This window comes from Astyanax mexicanus, chromosome 10 (assembly GCF_023375975.1).
Source record: "Astyanax mexicanus isolate ESR-SI-001 chromosome 10, AstMex3_surface, whole genome shotgun sequence".
Lineage (NCBI taxonomy): Eukaryota > Metazoa > Chordata > Actinopteri > Characiformes > Acestrorhamphidae > Astyanax > Astyanax mexicanus.
In genome coordinates this window covers 10,081,775-10,095,624 of record NC_064417.1, presented here as the reverse complement: position 1 = coordinate 10,095,624, position 13,850 = coordinate 10,081,775, and the positions used below count along the sequence as shown (strand labels likewise).

The window sequence follows — 13,850 nt, the reverse complement described above, 5'->3', positions numbered from 1 at the left end:
GTGGCTTAACTGCTGCACACTGAATGGTTGGGTTAACTGGTGGGCCTAAAATGCTGAAGGCTTTTTGTAGGTATTTTTTTTTTTATAATATTAATTTAAGAAAAAAAAAAACGACAATTTGAGCTTATTTGATTTGGTTATTTGAGTTGTAAGTTCCCTTAAAGAATTTCTTCCTTCATTTCTTATGTTTTATACAGAAAGATTCAGACAAGTCTACGCACATGAATAGATTTATTTAAATATTTCAGAAATTTACAGTCACAAACAAAACAAAGAGAGAAAGAAACACATTCAAACAGAACCATATTCAAATCTCCATTCCTGTGAGAACAAGGTGGAACCAACATAATAAAAATAAAGACAGACAGAGTGATGTGGCATTCCCCGAACAGCGACACAGACAACATAAACACAGATCAGACTCTCAGCTGTCCAGCGCTCTTCTCCTCAGACTCTTCACCTCATTAATTATCATCATTTAATATGCAAACCTGCAGCGGCGGGTTTCACCCTGCTGTGTAGACATTTACAGTTTAATGCAACCATTTTTGCACCTCCAGGAAATTAATTATATATATTTTTTGCACATTTTACAATTTTAAATGTGCAGAGATTTGTCTTTATGTTTTTTAACACACATTATTTAACCAGGAGTTTATAAACTGCTGTATAAGGGATACGACATTAAAGCTTTTCCTTAAATGAGATCTAAGTATTTCTTAGATCACTCAGCGTGAATTAGACTCCATTAAATGAGCACTCCAGCATTTATCAGACTGAGTTCTGTCTGCTTCTTCTGTATCATTCACTAACACACTGTTTACTGTTTAATCAGCTATTATTAATTTAAGTGCACCAAAATCGATGAGTTCCTGACTTCTGGTTCAGTCCAAGCCACGCCCATTCTGCAAGACAAAGTGAACTACAAATATCAGCTGGACATGCTGCATGTCCACTGTTAATAATAAGTTATATAATAAAGAAACACATGAAGAGCAAATTCTACAAACAGCCTGTCAGCTGTAGATATTTATAGACAGAATTCAGTGACTGCCCTTTACTTCTTTTCTTTTTCAAGTCCAGAGAAACATGGAAGAACATGTTCATATTTTCTGTCTGTACTCCATAAAACAGAAACGCATCTAATTCTATCTAATAACCTTAAAGGGTTAGTAAATGCCCGACCTGCAATGATGGAAGATACATGTATTTGCTGCACTGTGGTCTTTTGGTGTGCTCACTTGGAGTCATATGTTCTAAATATTTTGTCTCTGTTTTTCTTTTTCTATTTGGATTTCTGTAAGGTTGCTTTGTAAAACATTTGGTCATTAAAACAAAGATTTGATTCACATAATGGGTTAATTTTTTTGTCTGTGGTAATCGCCTGTACACTACAGATACAGCAGACAGAGATTCAGAAGACGAATGCTGGAGTATTTCTATATTTTGAGTGGAATGGAGTATTTATGCATGCAGAGCTCTGTGAGAACTCAGTCAGTACAGTACTGTATGCACAGCTTTCCACTATATTTAACTCCCCAGATTAGACTGTTAATAGACTGATAATTAACAATCGTCCAGTTTTATTTACATAAAACACACATTAAGATCACTCAGATCATTGGCTTGGTCAACGACACAGTAAAGAAAAAAAAAGACACAAACATCACTTGGTAGATAGCACACATGCAGCTCAGTCAACAGCTAGTACAGTTACAGTTATATGTGAATGTGAGTGATTTTAACAGCATTCAGTCAAACACTCATCCTGTGATTTCTGTGTTTTTTCAGGGTTTGACTCTACCTGTGGAAATGAAATGCCAAGAGTTGATGAAAAGTTATATCTGCATATGTGAAAGCATCATAAATATAAAAAATAAATGCAATAATCATACTTTTGAGGGAAGAAGAACTAACAGTATTCAACCTATTTATCAAATGTATTTAGTAATTTCATTAAGTGTTACTGGCAGACGAGTATACATTAGTTTTGCTCCCAGAAGAGGAATTACATGAAATACATTAAAGAAATAAAATAAAAATAAACAAACTTAACATTGTAATGAAATCTATTGTGTGGAAGGACTTGTAGCACATAAACATTATTTGCACAGGCATTAAAACAACAATCTAAAACAGTTCACTATTTGCCAGATAAAGTGAATGACATAAAGGGAAAAAATACAATCTCAGACGATATTTCACAGATTGTTGGATATAATCAGAAATTAGCTATATTATAATATTTATGAAGCTTTCACTGGCCTGATGTTTAGTAATGTACAGAAGTGTGAGACTATAAACACACAGCAGCCAGAACTACAGACAGGAGCTTCTCAGGAATGGTGCAACTGTGATTTACAGAAAAGGATCAGGGTGTTCTGTAACTGAGTGATTTCAGTGGTGTAACACACATAGCTCAGCTCACACACACACACACTCCTCATCACATCTAGAAAACAACATGGTGAACTCAGCCTTCACTGCAAAATCAAAAGGACAAAGAATATTAGCAAACACCGGGACAGAAACACGAGTTCCTTCAGCTGAGTCAGCGCAGGAGGCCAAAGGCAGAGGGCGCTACTTACAGGCTAGTTCACACTGTGGCAGGATACAAGCGAGACGAAACAAAAAGCAAGGAAAAAATAAATATTTGTTTGTTTAAGGTACCTGAATTTTTGTTTATTAGCAATAATGTAGTGATTTAAGAGGCTTCTGTTCACATCAAATTAGAACAGTGAACCTGACTTTCAGAGCCTGGAGAATAAAAATGTGGAGGATGGTCCTCTACAATCATATGCTTATTCTTATGGCTATATCTATATACTCTTCTCCAAAAGTATAGGAACAGTGAGGTCAACCCCTTTAATTCTGCTGTAGACCGAAAACATTTGGCTTAGACATTAAAGTATGAATATGAGACAAAAGATCAACATTTGAACTTTTAAATCCATTAAATAGATTTTCTGAACACACAAATATTTTGGTGAACAAAAATATTGAAACATATAAACTGAAAATAAAAGAAGATCAATGAGCCTATCCTTTAAGCCTTTTTAATTTCTTGTTAATTAGTCTTAGTTAAGTTGCATTGTCTGGTGAACGTCTTTTGTGAACAGTAGAGTATGATACCTTAAATCCTGTCAGTTGTTTTTTTGGTGTCTTCCTTTCCAGCACTCGCAATGTGTCTGTCATTAACTGCAGTGCTTTCCCTTGTTCTACCTGTTCCACATCTGTTACTTAGTACACCAGTGATGACTTTCTTCTTCAGGACATTGCAAACTATTGTGCTATCCATGGCTAATATTAATGCAATGGCTCTGATTGATTTTACATAATCTCTCAGCTTCACAGTCGCTTGTTTATCATCCACACACAGCTTTCTGATTTATATTTAGTTTACTCTTCTAACTATAAATGCACAGTCTGCACAGAAAAAACCCAAATCTGAAACCAAACGTAGACTGACACATGTTCCAACACTTTTGTTTCTTCACAATAAAAAAGGGTGGGTTCAGATAGAAGGTTCTATCTTCTGAACTGTGTATCAGATGTATGTAAGTGCCTGGAAATAAAATGTTGATCTTTTTTTAATATATATATATTTAATGTTAGACCCAAATGTTTTCAGTCTACAGCAGGGATAAGGGGTTTCCTTACTGTTCCAACACTTTTGGAGAGGAGTGTATATATTTATATATGTTTTATTGTTATTTCACAGTTTCTCTCATTTGGTTTGGTCATTTTTATGGAAATTCAATCAGATCTGCAAGTTAGAGGTGATATTTATCATTATCGCTGTTCTCAGTATGTTGCGGATATGGTCAGCACTTAAAGAACACTGATTAACAGCATGTTCATTCACAGCGTGTGCCGAACTCATGCTGGTTAAGTAGATTTGGTGCAGCGCAGTTTACTCCAGGGTGAGTATATTCCTGATGGGTTTGGGCTAAAAAAGTGCACATGATCATTAGATGTCCTTATTTTTGTCGCTACAGCGAGTGGATGAGTCAGGGTCAGATGGGAGATTTCTAAGAAAATCAGTGGAGTGATATTAGCCTCGTCTGGGTGCAGCGTGATCCCAGACTCCATCTGTGTGTTTGTGTATGTGAGTATGTGTGTGTGTGTGTGTGTGGGTTTGATGGTTTGATTTCACAGCAGAATCTTCTCTCTGGTCTCGGGCAGCTTCAGCGCCAACAGCCCCCCACACACCAGCGCTGCACAGGACAGCAGGATAGGGACCACTTTGGTGATTCCCACGAATGAGGCGAAGATGGAGCTCCCCAGGATGGCAGCCAGCTTACAGATGGCGTTGAGCACACCGAACGCCGTGGCTCTGTGATTAGATAGGAAGAAGGAGTGTATGAATGAATGCTGCACGCTGTGAACACTGCTCTAATTACTAACAGCTGATAAATACAGACTCACTGACACACACCGGGGCCAGATCACTCACACTCAACCATCCAAACAGATCAGGTTCATGTTTATCTGCTCCACAGTGTTCTATTTTACTGCCAGTACTTCTCCACAGAGACTACACAAGCTGTGTCAGCAGTGAATGCAATTTCAGTCAGACGTTAATTGCTATCTTGGAAATGCAGGCACTTTGAGTAAGCTTAACAATAAACAGAATACAATAAAAAACATTTCTGTTCCCATAAATGACCTGCTCATGCACCTTCACAACCTTCTCAGTTTCCTCTGCTGAGAAGTGTAGAACTGCTGCAATGCTAGAATATCAAAATTCCATAATTAAGAGAACTAGTACATGTCTTTTGCACGTTTTTGGCTGCACAAGGAATACTTTCCCCGTCGTTATGATAGCAAAGACACAACGACACACCCTAGATAGTGGATCAACACCAGCAGATGACATGGCTCTCCATGACCATCACTGATCATCAGTAAATTTTGCATTTCATTTGGAAATCAAGAGATCAGTGGAAGAGTGGAGAGACACACAGTCCAAGCTGCTTGAGGTCTAGTGTGAAGTTTCCACCAATCAGTGATGGTTTGGAGAGACATGTCATCTGCTGGTGTTGACCCCCTGTGATATATTATCAAGCACAAAGTCAGCACAATGTTTTCCCGCAAAACCTTACAGCACTTCATGCTTCCCTCTGCTAACAACTTTTAACTTTTCAGCAGGACTTGGCACACTGCCCACACTGCCAAAAGTACCAATTGGTCTTATATATATATATATATAATATTCAAATTTTCTGAGCCACGGATTTTGGGGTTTCATTGGCTGTAAGCCATAATCATAGCATAACAATAAAAGAAATAAATGCTTTAAATAGATCACTCTGTGTGTAATACATCTATATAATATATGAGTTTCACATTTCATAGTAAATTAATTACTGAAATAATGTAACTTATCCTTGATATTCAAATTTTTTGAGATGCATCTCTAGGTAGACGGATATGAGTTTAACAGGGAAAGCAGTAGATTGTGTGATGATGAGTAGTAGAGCAGTAAGTGTGTGATGATGTGGATCAGATTAGTAGTGTAACAGGGGGTTACCTTTTAGAGGCGGGGTAAAGCTCCACAGTGATGACCTGGATGCCGTTCCAGGCCGCTACGCTGACTCCACAGAACAGACACTGCCAGGCAATGATGGCCGCCTGACTGAAGCTCAGAAACAGGAAGAAGGTGCAGCCAGCTGAGATCAGCATGGAGCCCCCTGTGGACAGATATGAAGTTGATAATCTAAGTTTTTTCAAAATCACTGAGAAGAAGCACCTGCTTTCTGAAAGAATATACCAAAGAGTAAATAACAGCAACAACATTAGATTTTTACATGACTGGAAATAATATATTCTGTATAATCGTCTGGATATTCTAAATTAGCCTGTAATGAACTCAAACAATTGTCACTGCTGAAATAAAATCTATTCATATTTGTCATTTTTTGACATGATTTATTTTGTACCAAGGTTTATGCTCAAAGTTAACTTTAATAGAATGGTGTTCATATTTTTGTTACTTGTTTACTTGTATTTAATTCAGCAAAATTAAGCAATTTTACATTAAAATGCTTTACACATGCTTGCTTCACCTAAATTGCAAGCAATATTAACAGCTTACATGGTTAATATTTTCTCTTTACCTTTCTTATGTTTCATTTCTTTCAAAAAGTGCTACTCTTTTTTATTAGTTTTTTTAATAAAGTGTAAAAGAAAATGAATTAAACTCAAGATATGAGTAGAAAATTTGTGTAGTTTCAAATTTACAAATGAAGCAATGTTTATTAGCCCTTGGCCGAACATACTGTATGTAATATAAACGTGTATGGGGGGGTGTACAGTGTGTGTTTATTGAAAATGTGTTTTGATATATGTTTTTCACAAAAAATGAGCCAATGCCAATGAGTTTGAGTTAGAAAAAATATATTTTTAGTATCATTTGATGAAAAATGAAAACGGGTCCCACAGACCCGAACACCACACAAGGGTTAATCAAGATATTACTGCAGTTCTTATGAAAGCATAATTAACACTATTCCTAAAGCTGCTGAAACCCAGCGGTATCCTTTCTTTAACAGAAACTCACCTATCATTTTGATCCTGCCGATTTTATCCATGAAGAGTGCTGATATGATATTTCCAGGCAGCACGGCCAGACTTCCCAAGAAGCTGACCAAGTAGATAAGAACATCGTTCTCCTCCTCATAGTTCAGATGACAGCCTTTTTTAGTGTGGAAGAAGCTGGTGTTCTCCATTCTGCAGTCAATAAACTTCTCCTCATACAAATCTGTGGAAACAATAAAGCAGTGATTCATTTGCAGTTTTGGGATCATCAGCAGGGCATGAAACACCTCAAACATCGTATCAGACTCACCAGTGTTGTAGAAGACAGTGGACTTTATGGTGCAGTTTTCAAAGAAGGTCTCTGTGGATTTAATGTCCTCGAAATAACAGTCCTCAAAGAGCGAATTCTCAAACCTTACCGACTTCATCTCAATGTTCACGAACCTAGAGGAGAGAGCAGAAAGCAAGAAAGCTCTTACACACAGCCCAGGTGTAGCCAGACCTGCTTCCTAAGGTTTAACTTGCCAATTAAAAGTTTTTCAACAATCATTGACAAAAAAGCACCAAGAAAGTTATATGTAATTGTACTGATGATATATGTACATGTATGTATGTATGTTATAATGTTAGATTGAAGGATAATGTTGGGGAAAACTGTACAATAGTAAGGAGGCTCTACTACCCTACTGAACAACCTCTAGTCTGGATACAAGATGATATATGGTTGGGCATTGAGGCACCATCCTGTGGCACCACTGCTCACAGTCTTGTAGGTTGCCAAAGCTGCCATATTCCAGCAAGATTAAATGCCCAACTGGTGATAAATCTGCCAACTGAGTAAGCTAACCTTGCAGTGTGTGGGTGAGCATTATCCTACTGAAAAATTTCAACACTCTCCTACTGAGAGGCACACTTTCCAAAATCAGCCCCTGAAAGCTTTTATTAGAGCATCAGAAGAAGCACCTTTATGCCCCCAGTATCTAATCAAACCACACCTGCAATCATTTACATATCTGTTCTATCTGAGATTTAACTTAACTGCATGCAGAATTTAGCAGCAATCTAGGTGTTATTGTCACACCTTAGCCTGTGTCTGTCCTGTGTTTTTTCCTCTTTTGGTTCTATGTGCTTCTGCCCTCTGTTTTCCTAAGGCGGAGATTGTCCTATCTCCGCCTTAGCCCCGCCCTGTCATCTGTAATACCTCCTGTCTCATTTGTAACCCCACCCCCTTGTTAATTCCACAGGTGTCCCTTATGTGTGCCTGTATAAAAATACCCCATGTGCTCTTTTGTTCTCTGTCATGCTTTTTGTTTGACCTTGTCCTGTTACTCTGTCTGGATCTTGTTTATCTGTTTTGATTAGCCTCAGACCTGCTGTGTTTTTTGTCTTCAGTGTTTCAGGTTTGCTTTATGTAGTTTGTTTCTTTGTTTGTTATTTTTGCTTGTTTGTTTCAGTCTTTTAGTTTATCCTCTGTTTCATAGTGTTTTGTTTTAGTTATCTTTTCTTTATATTGTTCCATAGTGTTTTGTTCTTTGTTAGTTTAATAATGGAAAATAAAGAAGACTTGCATTTGCATCCTGCCTCCTCCTCTTCGTTACTTAGTTTAAATTGTATTAAATTCTTTTTGGAAATGCAATATAACTATAAATAATTCCCAAATTACAAATTAAACAGGACCACAGAAACAGCAACTTTCAGGTGTTTAAATCAAATTTTGGCTAAAAGAGCTAGATAATATTTTAGTAAATTTTTTACTGATTAAGGCGAGTTGATGAGCTGAGAGTTGCAGAATGTATGATATAAAATATATAGTTGTACACTGCAATTTTAGTTTGAAATAATATTTTAATGTATTTTTATTACATAATTGCGACATAACAGTGAAAGTTAAACCATCCTCAGCCAATCCAAGTGTCTCCAAACTTTTATTAGGCAGTGTATCTTTATTCTACTATCAGGAGCAAAGATCCACAGAACAACAACCCAAACAACTTCCTTATTACATAAAACAATATTTTACAATTTAAAATTAGATTGTCATGTTCTAGATAGTTTTTGAGGTGCTGCATGTACCACTACGTACTTGTCGTTGATGTATTCTCCTTCTTTGTGCACCTGGTTCTCCAAAGAGAAGTTGAAATGGAAGCGCTCAACCTTCTCCCTGTGAAACACCTTCACTTTGGACTCATACTCCTCATACTGCAGGTGCTTGATCATGTCCGGAAACCACACGGCCAAACCGTAATAACTAAAACAACACACAAACACACAACACAAAATCATATATTGTCTTCTACAGTTTGCATATACTAACAACACTACAGACAATAGTATTGGAAAATCTGCTCATTCATTGTTTTTTATTAAAAAGTATTAAAAAGAGTATTAAAAAGATTTTATCTTGATTTTGTTGGAGTAAATGTTTCTACTTTTATACTACATTTCAGAGCATTGTTGTGAGGATTTGATTGCAATAGCAAGAGCATTAGTGAGGTCAGATGATGGATGACTGCCATCCTACCTCATCCTCAACTCCACAATCTACCCTAAAAGTATTGAATGGAGCTCCATTATTACAGGGAACACAGTTCCACTGCTCCACAGCTCAATACTGGAAGGGTTTATTCCCCATGTCTGGCAGCTTTATTCTATAGACCAGGGGTCTGCAATAGGCGGCCTGTAGGCCAGATGTGGTCTGCAAGCATAAAACATCTGGACAGTGAGGCTGTTTGAACTACAATGAACAATAATGAAAAAAATTAAATGCTTCTCTGGTGAGCTTTTCTTTACTTTCCTCCCCTGTCTCTCTCTGTTGTGCTTGACGTGACCTCAGTTTCCACCCGTTCTCGTTTTTCCGCCCATTCTTGGGCTCCTTATCTTAGCTCCATCCCAGCCCTCTCCCATTTCACTATCTGGGGCAGTTCTAGTGTATTGGACCGTGATCCTGACAACACGGGTTCGATCCCGCATGAGGAGCGGTGTGTTTCTTTATTCATTTTTCCTTTCTTCTTGGGTTTACCTGCTTTGAGATCAACTGTTCTGCAATTGGGTTCAACAACCCTCTGGGTTGGAGAGCTACTAGTCTGTAGCACTCCATCACATTTCACTTCTTTTTCCAAAACAGATTATTTTTTTGTGGCCCCCATGTAATGGCTCTGGCTTTAAAAATATCTGGCCTGCGGCCAAACTTAATTGCTGCCCCCTGGTGTAGACAATACTTCTTTACACAGCCTAGAACGGATGTGTGTGCTTTTGCCCATCTGTGTCAGTAGTGGGAGCAATAGGTTAAGTAGATAAATGCGTTCATTCAAGGTGGTCTACACTAAAACATTTGAACACAAATTGTATCATGGTCTAGCTAGATAGTGAAACCAGCAGAATGAATTAGCTTTTATGAAATGTAATGATTAATTGGGGGGTATTTTACTGTATTGAACAAATGTGCATGCGAATACAGCTAGGCATTATAGGTTCATAATAACAGAATAAATTAGATATTTAAACAGTTTAATATAAAAAAAATGAAATATATTCATATGTCAGATTTCATTACGTTCTTAAGTTAAGTTAAGTAAGAGATGTTTGGTGCTCTAATGTTGTTTTAGCTCACCTGAAAGCCATTGTGAACCAAATAATAGCCATGAGAAGAGTCGAAAGTCTCAACTCACGAGTCAAGAGGGATAGGACATTCTTCAACACCTGCAATCAAAATACTATTAAACAGCTTGAAATAGATTAACCATATGTATGAATGTTACAATAATGTATGCAGGCCAATGATGCCATTTAACAAGCAAAAAACAAGCAATAGCAAAAACTTGTGACAGCAGTCACATTTTGTTTTGAAGTTGCAATTCCTACGCTGACCTTTGGGGGCAGTACTGGTTATTTACCTCAGATTACAAGCCATCCAAAAATGGAAGCAATGTGGTAACAATGGAAGCTGTTGCTTCATTAATCAGATTAATGAATATTTGTATGAAAAACTTAAATTATTAACTTTAATTATATTTGGGTTAGAAAAATCTTGGTACTTAATTATTTGTACTTATTAAAGTTTTTTTTAGAAAGGTTCTTGTTTTTGTTTGTTTTTTTTTTCTCTTCTTTGCTCTCTGTCAATTAACTCGTAAGAACTTCTATGGAAAAATCTTGGAACCATCTACAACAATTTCACTGAAGCTTCTTCACGGCCAAGGCAAAGTTGGATGATTTCTTTGGTGATTCATTACATTTCTAAGGTCTCTTTCAGCCAGATCTGGTGAGAAAGGCTGTACTCAAAGAAGATTTCCCAACACTTCAGTGACAGCAGAGACACACAGAACCTGTGGCAGGGTATCCAGTCTATCACAGGCTATAAACCACATCCACAGACCTGCGACAGTGACACATCTCTGCTGAACGACCTGAATGGGTTCTTCGCAAGGTTCGAGCCACTCAACAACACACCCGCCCAGAAATCCATCCTTCCTCCTGGTGACCAGGTGCTGACGCTGTCCCCAGACAGTGTGAGGAGAGCATTCAGCAGGATCAATGCTCGGAAAGCTCCTGGGCCTGACAACATTCCTGGCCGTGTGCTGAGAGACTGTGCCTGGGAACTCGCAGAGGTTTATACTGACATTTATAACACCTCTCTGAGTCAGGCGGTGGTTCCCACATGCTTCAAAGCCACCACCATCATCCCTGTCCCAAAGAAGGCATCGCCATGCTGTTTCAATGACTATCGTCCAGTTGCACTCACCCCCATCCTCATGAAGTGCTTCGAACGACTAGTCATGCATCACATCAAGTCTTTGCTCCCCCCCTCCCTGGACCCCTACCAGTTTGCTTATCGGTCAAATCGCTCGACCGATGATGCCATCTCCACTGTTCTCCACTCAGCCCTCACACACCTAGACAAGAAGAACACCTACGTCAGAATGCTGTTTGTTGACTTCAGCTCAGCATTCAACACAATCGTCCCCCAACAGCTCATACACAAACTGGACAGTCTGGGGCTGAGCACTTCACTGTGCAACTGGCTGTTAGACTTCCTGACTGGAAGACCACAGGCAGTGCGGGTTGGCAGCAGCACATCCAGCATCACCACACTGAACACAGGGGCTCCCCAAGGATGTGTGCTGAGCCCCCTTCTGTTCACTCTGCTGACCCACGATTGCACACCAGCACACACCTCCAACCTCTTCGTCAAGTTTGCGGATGACACGACGGTGGTGGGTCTCATCAGCAACAACGATGAGTCACACTACAGGAGCGAGGTGAGCCGCCTGGCCTCCTGGTGCAAACACAACAATCTCTCTCTGAACACAGAGAAGACCAAGGAGATTGTTGTGGACTTCAGGAGAACTCACACACTGCACACCCCTCTGTTCATCAACGGAACTGCTGTGGAGAGGGTGAGCAGCACCAAGTTCCTGGGTGTGCACGTCACAGAGGACCTCTCCTGGAGCACCAACTCAGCGTCACTGGCCAGGAAGGCAAATCAGCGTCTCTACTTTCTCCGCAAGCTGAGAAGAGCTGGAGCCCCCACCCCCATCATGACCACCTTCTACAGAGGGGCCATCGAGAGCATACTGACCAGCTGTTTCACCGTGTGGTACGGGGCCTGCACAGCATCCTGGCGCAGGACCCTCCAGCGCATCGTGAGAGCAGCTGAGAAGATTGTTGGCACCTTTCTCCCCTCCCTTCAGGACTTGTACAGCTCCCGCCTCACACGGAAAGCCCTCCGTCTGGCAGGAGATCCCTCTCACCCACTACACAGCTTCTTCAGCCTGCTGCCATCAGGGAGGAGACTGCGGAGTCTCGGGGCAAGGACCAGCAGACTGCGAGACAGCCCCATCCATCAGGCTGTGAGGATGCTGAACTCTCTTCCTGCTCTACCCCCCATCCCAATCCTGCCCTCAGCACACACTCACTCAGCATCCTGACCCCCCCACTAATAAAGTACTGAAACTCTGCACTACAATGCACAAAGTACTGGTCCCTTCCAAACGGACTTGCACTACACAACACCTGCACTACTGATATACTTGCACTGTCAATACGCACTTTAATTCCACTTAATTAAACTGTGAACTTTAAGGACTTACAGTACGCACCCATTCACTTTACCAGCCTTAAGCTATATACCATATACCGTATTTGCACTACTGTTATATACTATTTATACTGTCATTCCATCTTAATCACCATCAATATTGCACTATTGTCTTACGTATGTTTATTGTGTCTTGCTGTATTGAAAATATAGTGTCTCCCACTCTTTTATATTATAATTATATATCTATTTTTACTTATTTACTTATATTTATATATCTATTCCTCCCCCACACCACTGCACCTTTTTTTCGTCTCATGTATGTCTATTTGTGTCCCTGCTGTATTGTACACATAGTGTCTCCCATTCTCTTTTATTATATCTATTATTTGTACTTGCTGTAAAATTGGGAAGGAGAGTAACGTAATTTCAATTCTCTGTATGTCCTGTACATATGCAGTATTGACAATAAAACTACTTGACTTGACTTGACTTGAAATATCCAAACATTTTTTGGAAGATCCTTTTGAAAGAATTTAATTGGACTGGAGATTTTTTGGTGTGTTTTGTTAATTTATCTATCAAGTAGTTGTAGATATTAATTTTGATTTCTGTAATTTTTGTATTTGGTGAATTTGGGGTTTAGTAAAACATGTATCTGCTCTTATATGACAGTTCCCTCCTCATTTCTAAAATTTCTGAAAACGTGTTGTTAAGCCATAACCATTATAAACTTACCAGCTTGATTAGGGTCACAGTGCGGACCACCCATCTCTGGAAAGCTGTACCGGTGGAGCTCTGAATCTCAAAGAACTCGTCCTCCTGGGTCTTTGGAGTCTTGATTTGAGAAACCTAAGCAAACATTTAAAGGACCTGCCTCAAACATCATTTTTCACCACAGGCATGTGATAAGTAAGCTTATGCTACAGATATTTACAATGATATCCTTTATTAGATACAATGATTATTGCATCTATGTGTCCTGGCAGATGTTAGCTCATGCTTGCACTTACAGTAAAGACTCTCTCAGGTTCTCCTTTTGCTCTCCAGTTGGTGTCATGGACCTGCTTCAAGATCATCCAGGCCTCGTCATGTTTAGCATGCTAAAACAAACATGAACACCACTGCATGAGTCCAGGGAAACAGTTATAAATGTTTTCTTCAGATTCTTCAGGTTTTAGCAGGTTTATTAGTTTAGACTGTTGACGGAGTTTATAGAGTTTATAGTCACACCCTGTTCTATACCTCATTGATCACATGACCTGGTCCAGTGTAT

The 13,850-nt window shown here is 39.2% G+C and overlaps 1 protein-coding gene across 3 annotated transcripts in view; it reads right to left on the bottom strand.

Annotated features, from left to right (window-relative positions):
* Positions 1 to 214: 214 nt before the first annotated feature.
* The window catches only part of sv2bb (synaptic vesicle glycoprotein 2Bb), a 104,430-nt gene continuing 90,794 nt past the window's right edge, over positions 215 to 13,850 (bottom strand). For all 3 annotated transcript variants that reach the window (XM_022683975.2, XM_022683973.2, XM_022683974.2), the window contains exons 7-14: positions 13,588 to 13,677; positions 13,313 to 13,426; positions 10,151 to 10,239; positions 8,624 to 8,788; positions 6,851 to 6,984; positions 6,563 to 6,763; positions 5,534 to 5,693; positions 215 to 4,336 (exon numbers count right to left, since the gene is read on the bottom strand). In XM_022683975.2, coding sequence (XP_022539696.1) covers positions 4,153 to 4,336; positions 5,534 to 5,693; positions 6,563 to 6,763; positions 6,851 to 6,984; positions 8,624 to 8,788; positions 10,151 to 10,239; positions 13,313 to 13,426; positions 13,588 to 13,677 — 1,137 coding nt within the window. In that variant the 3' untranslated portion in view covers positions 215 to 4,152. The remainder of the gene's footprint in view (positions 4,337 to 5,533; positions 5,694 to 6,562; positions 6,764 to 6,850; positions 6,985 to 8,623; positions 8,789 to 10,150; positions 10,240 to 13,312; positions 13,427 to 13,587; positions 13,678 to 13,850) is intronic.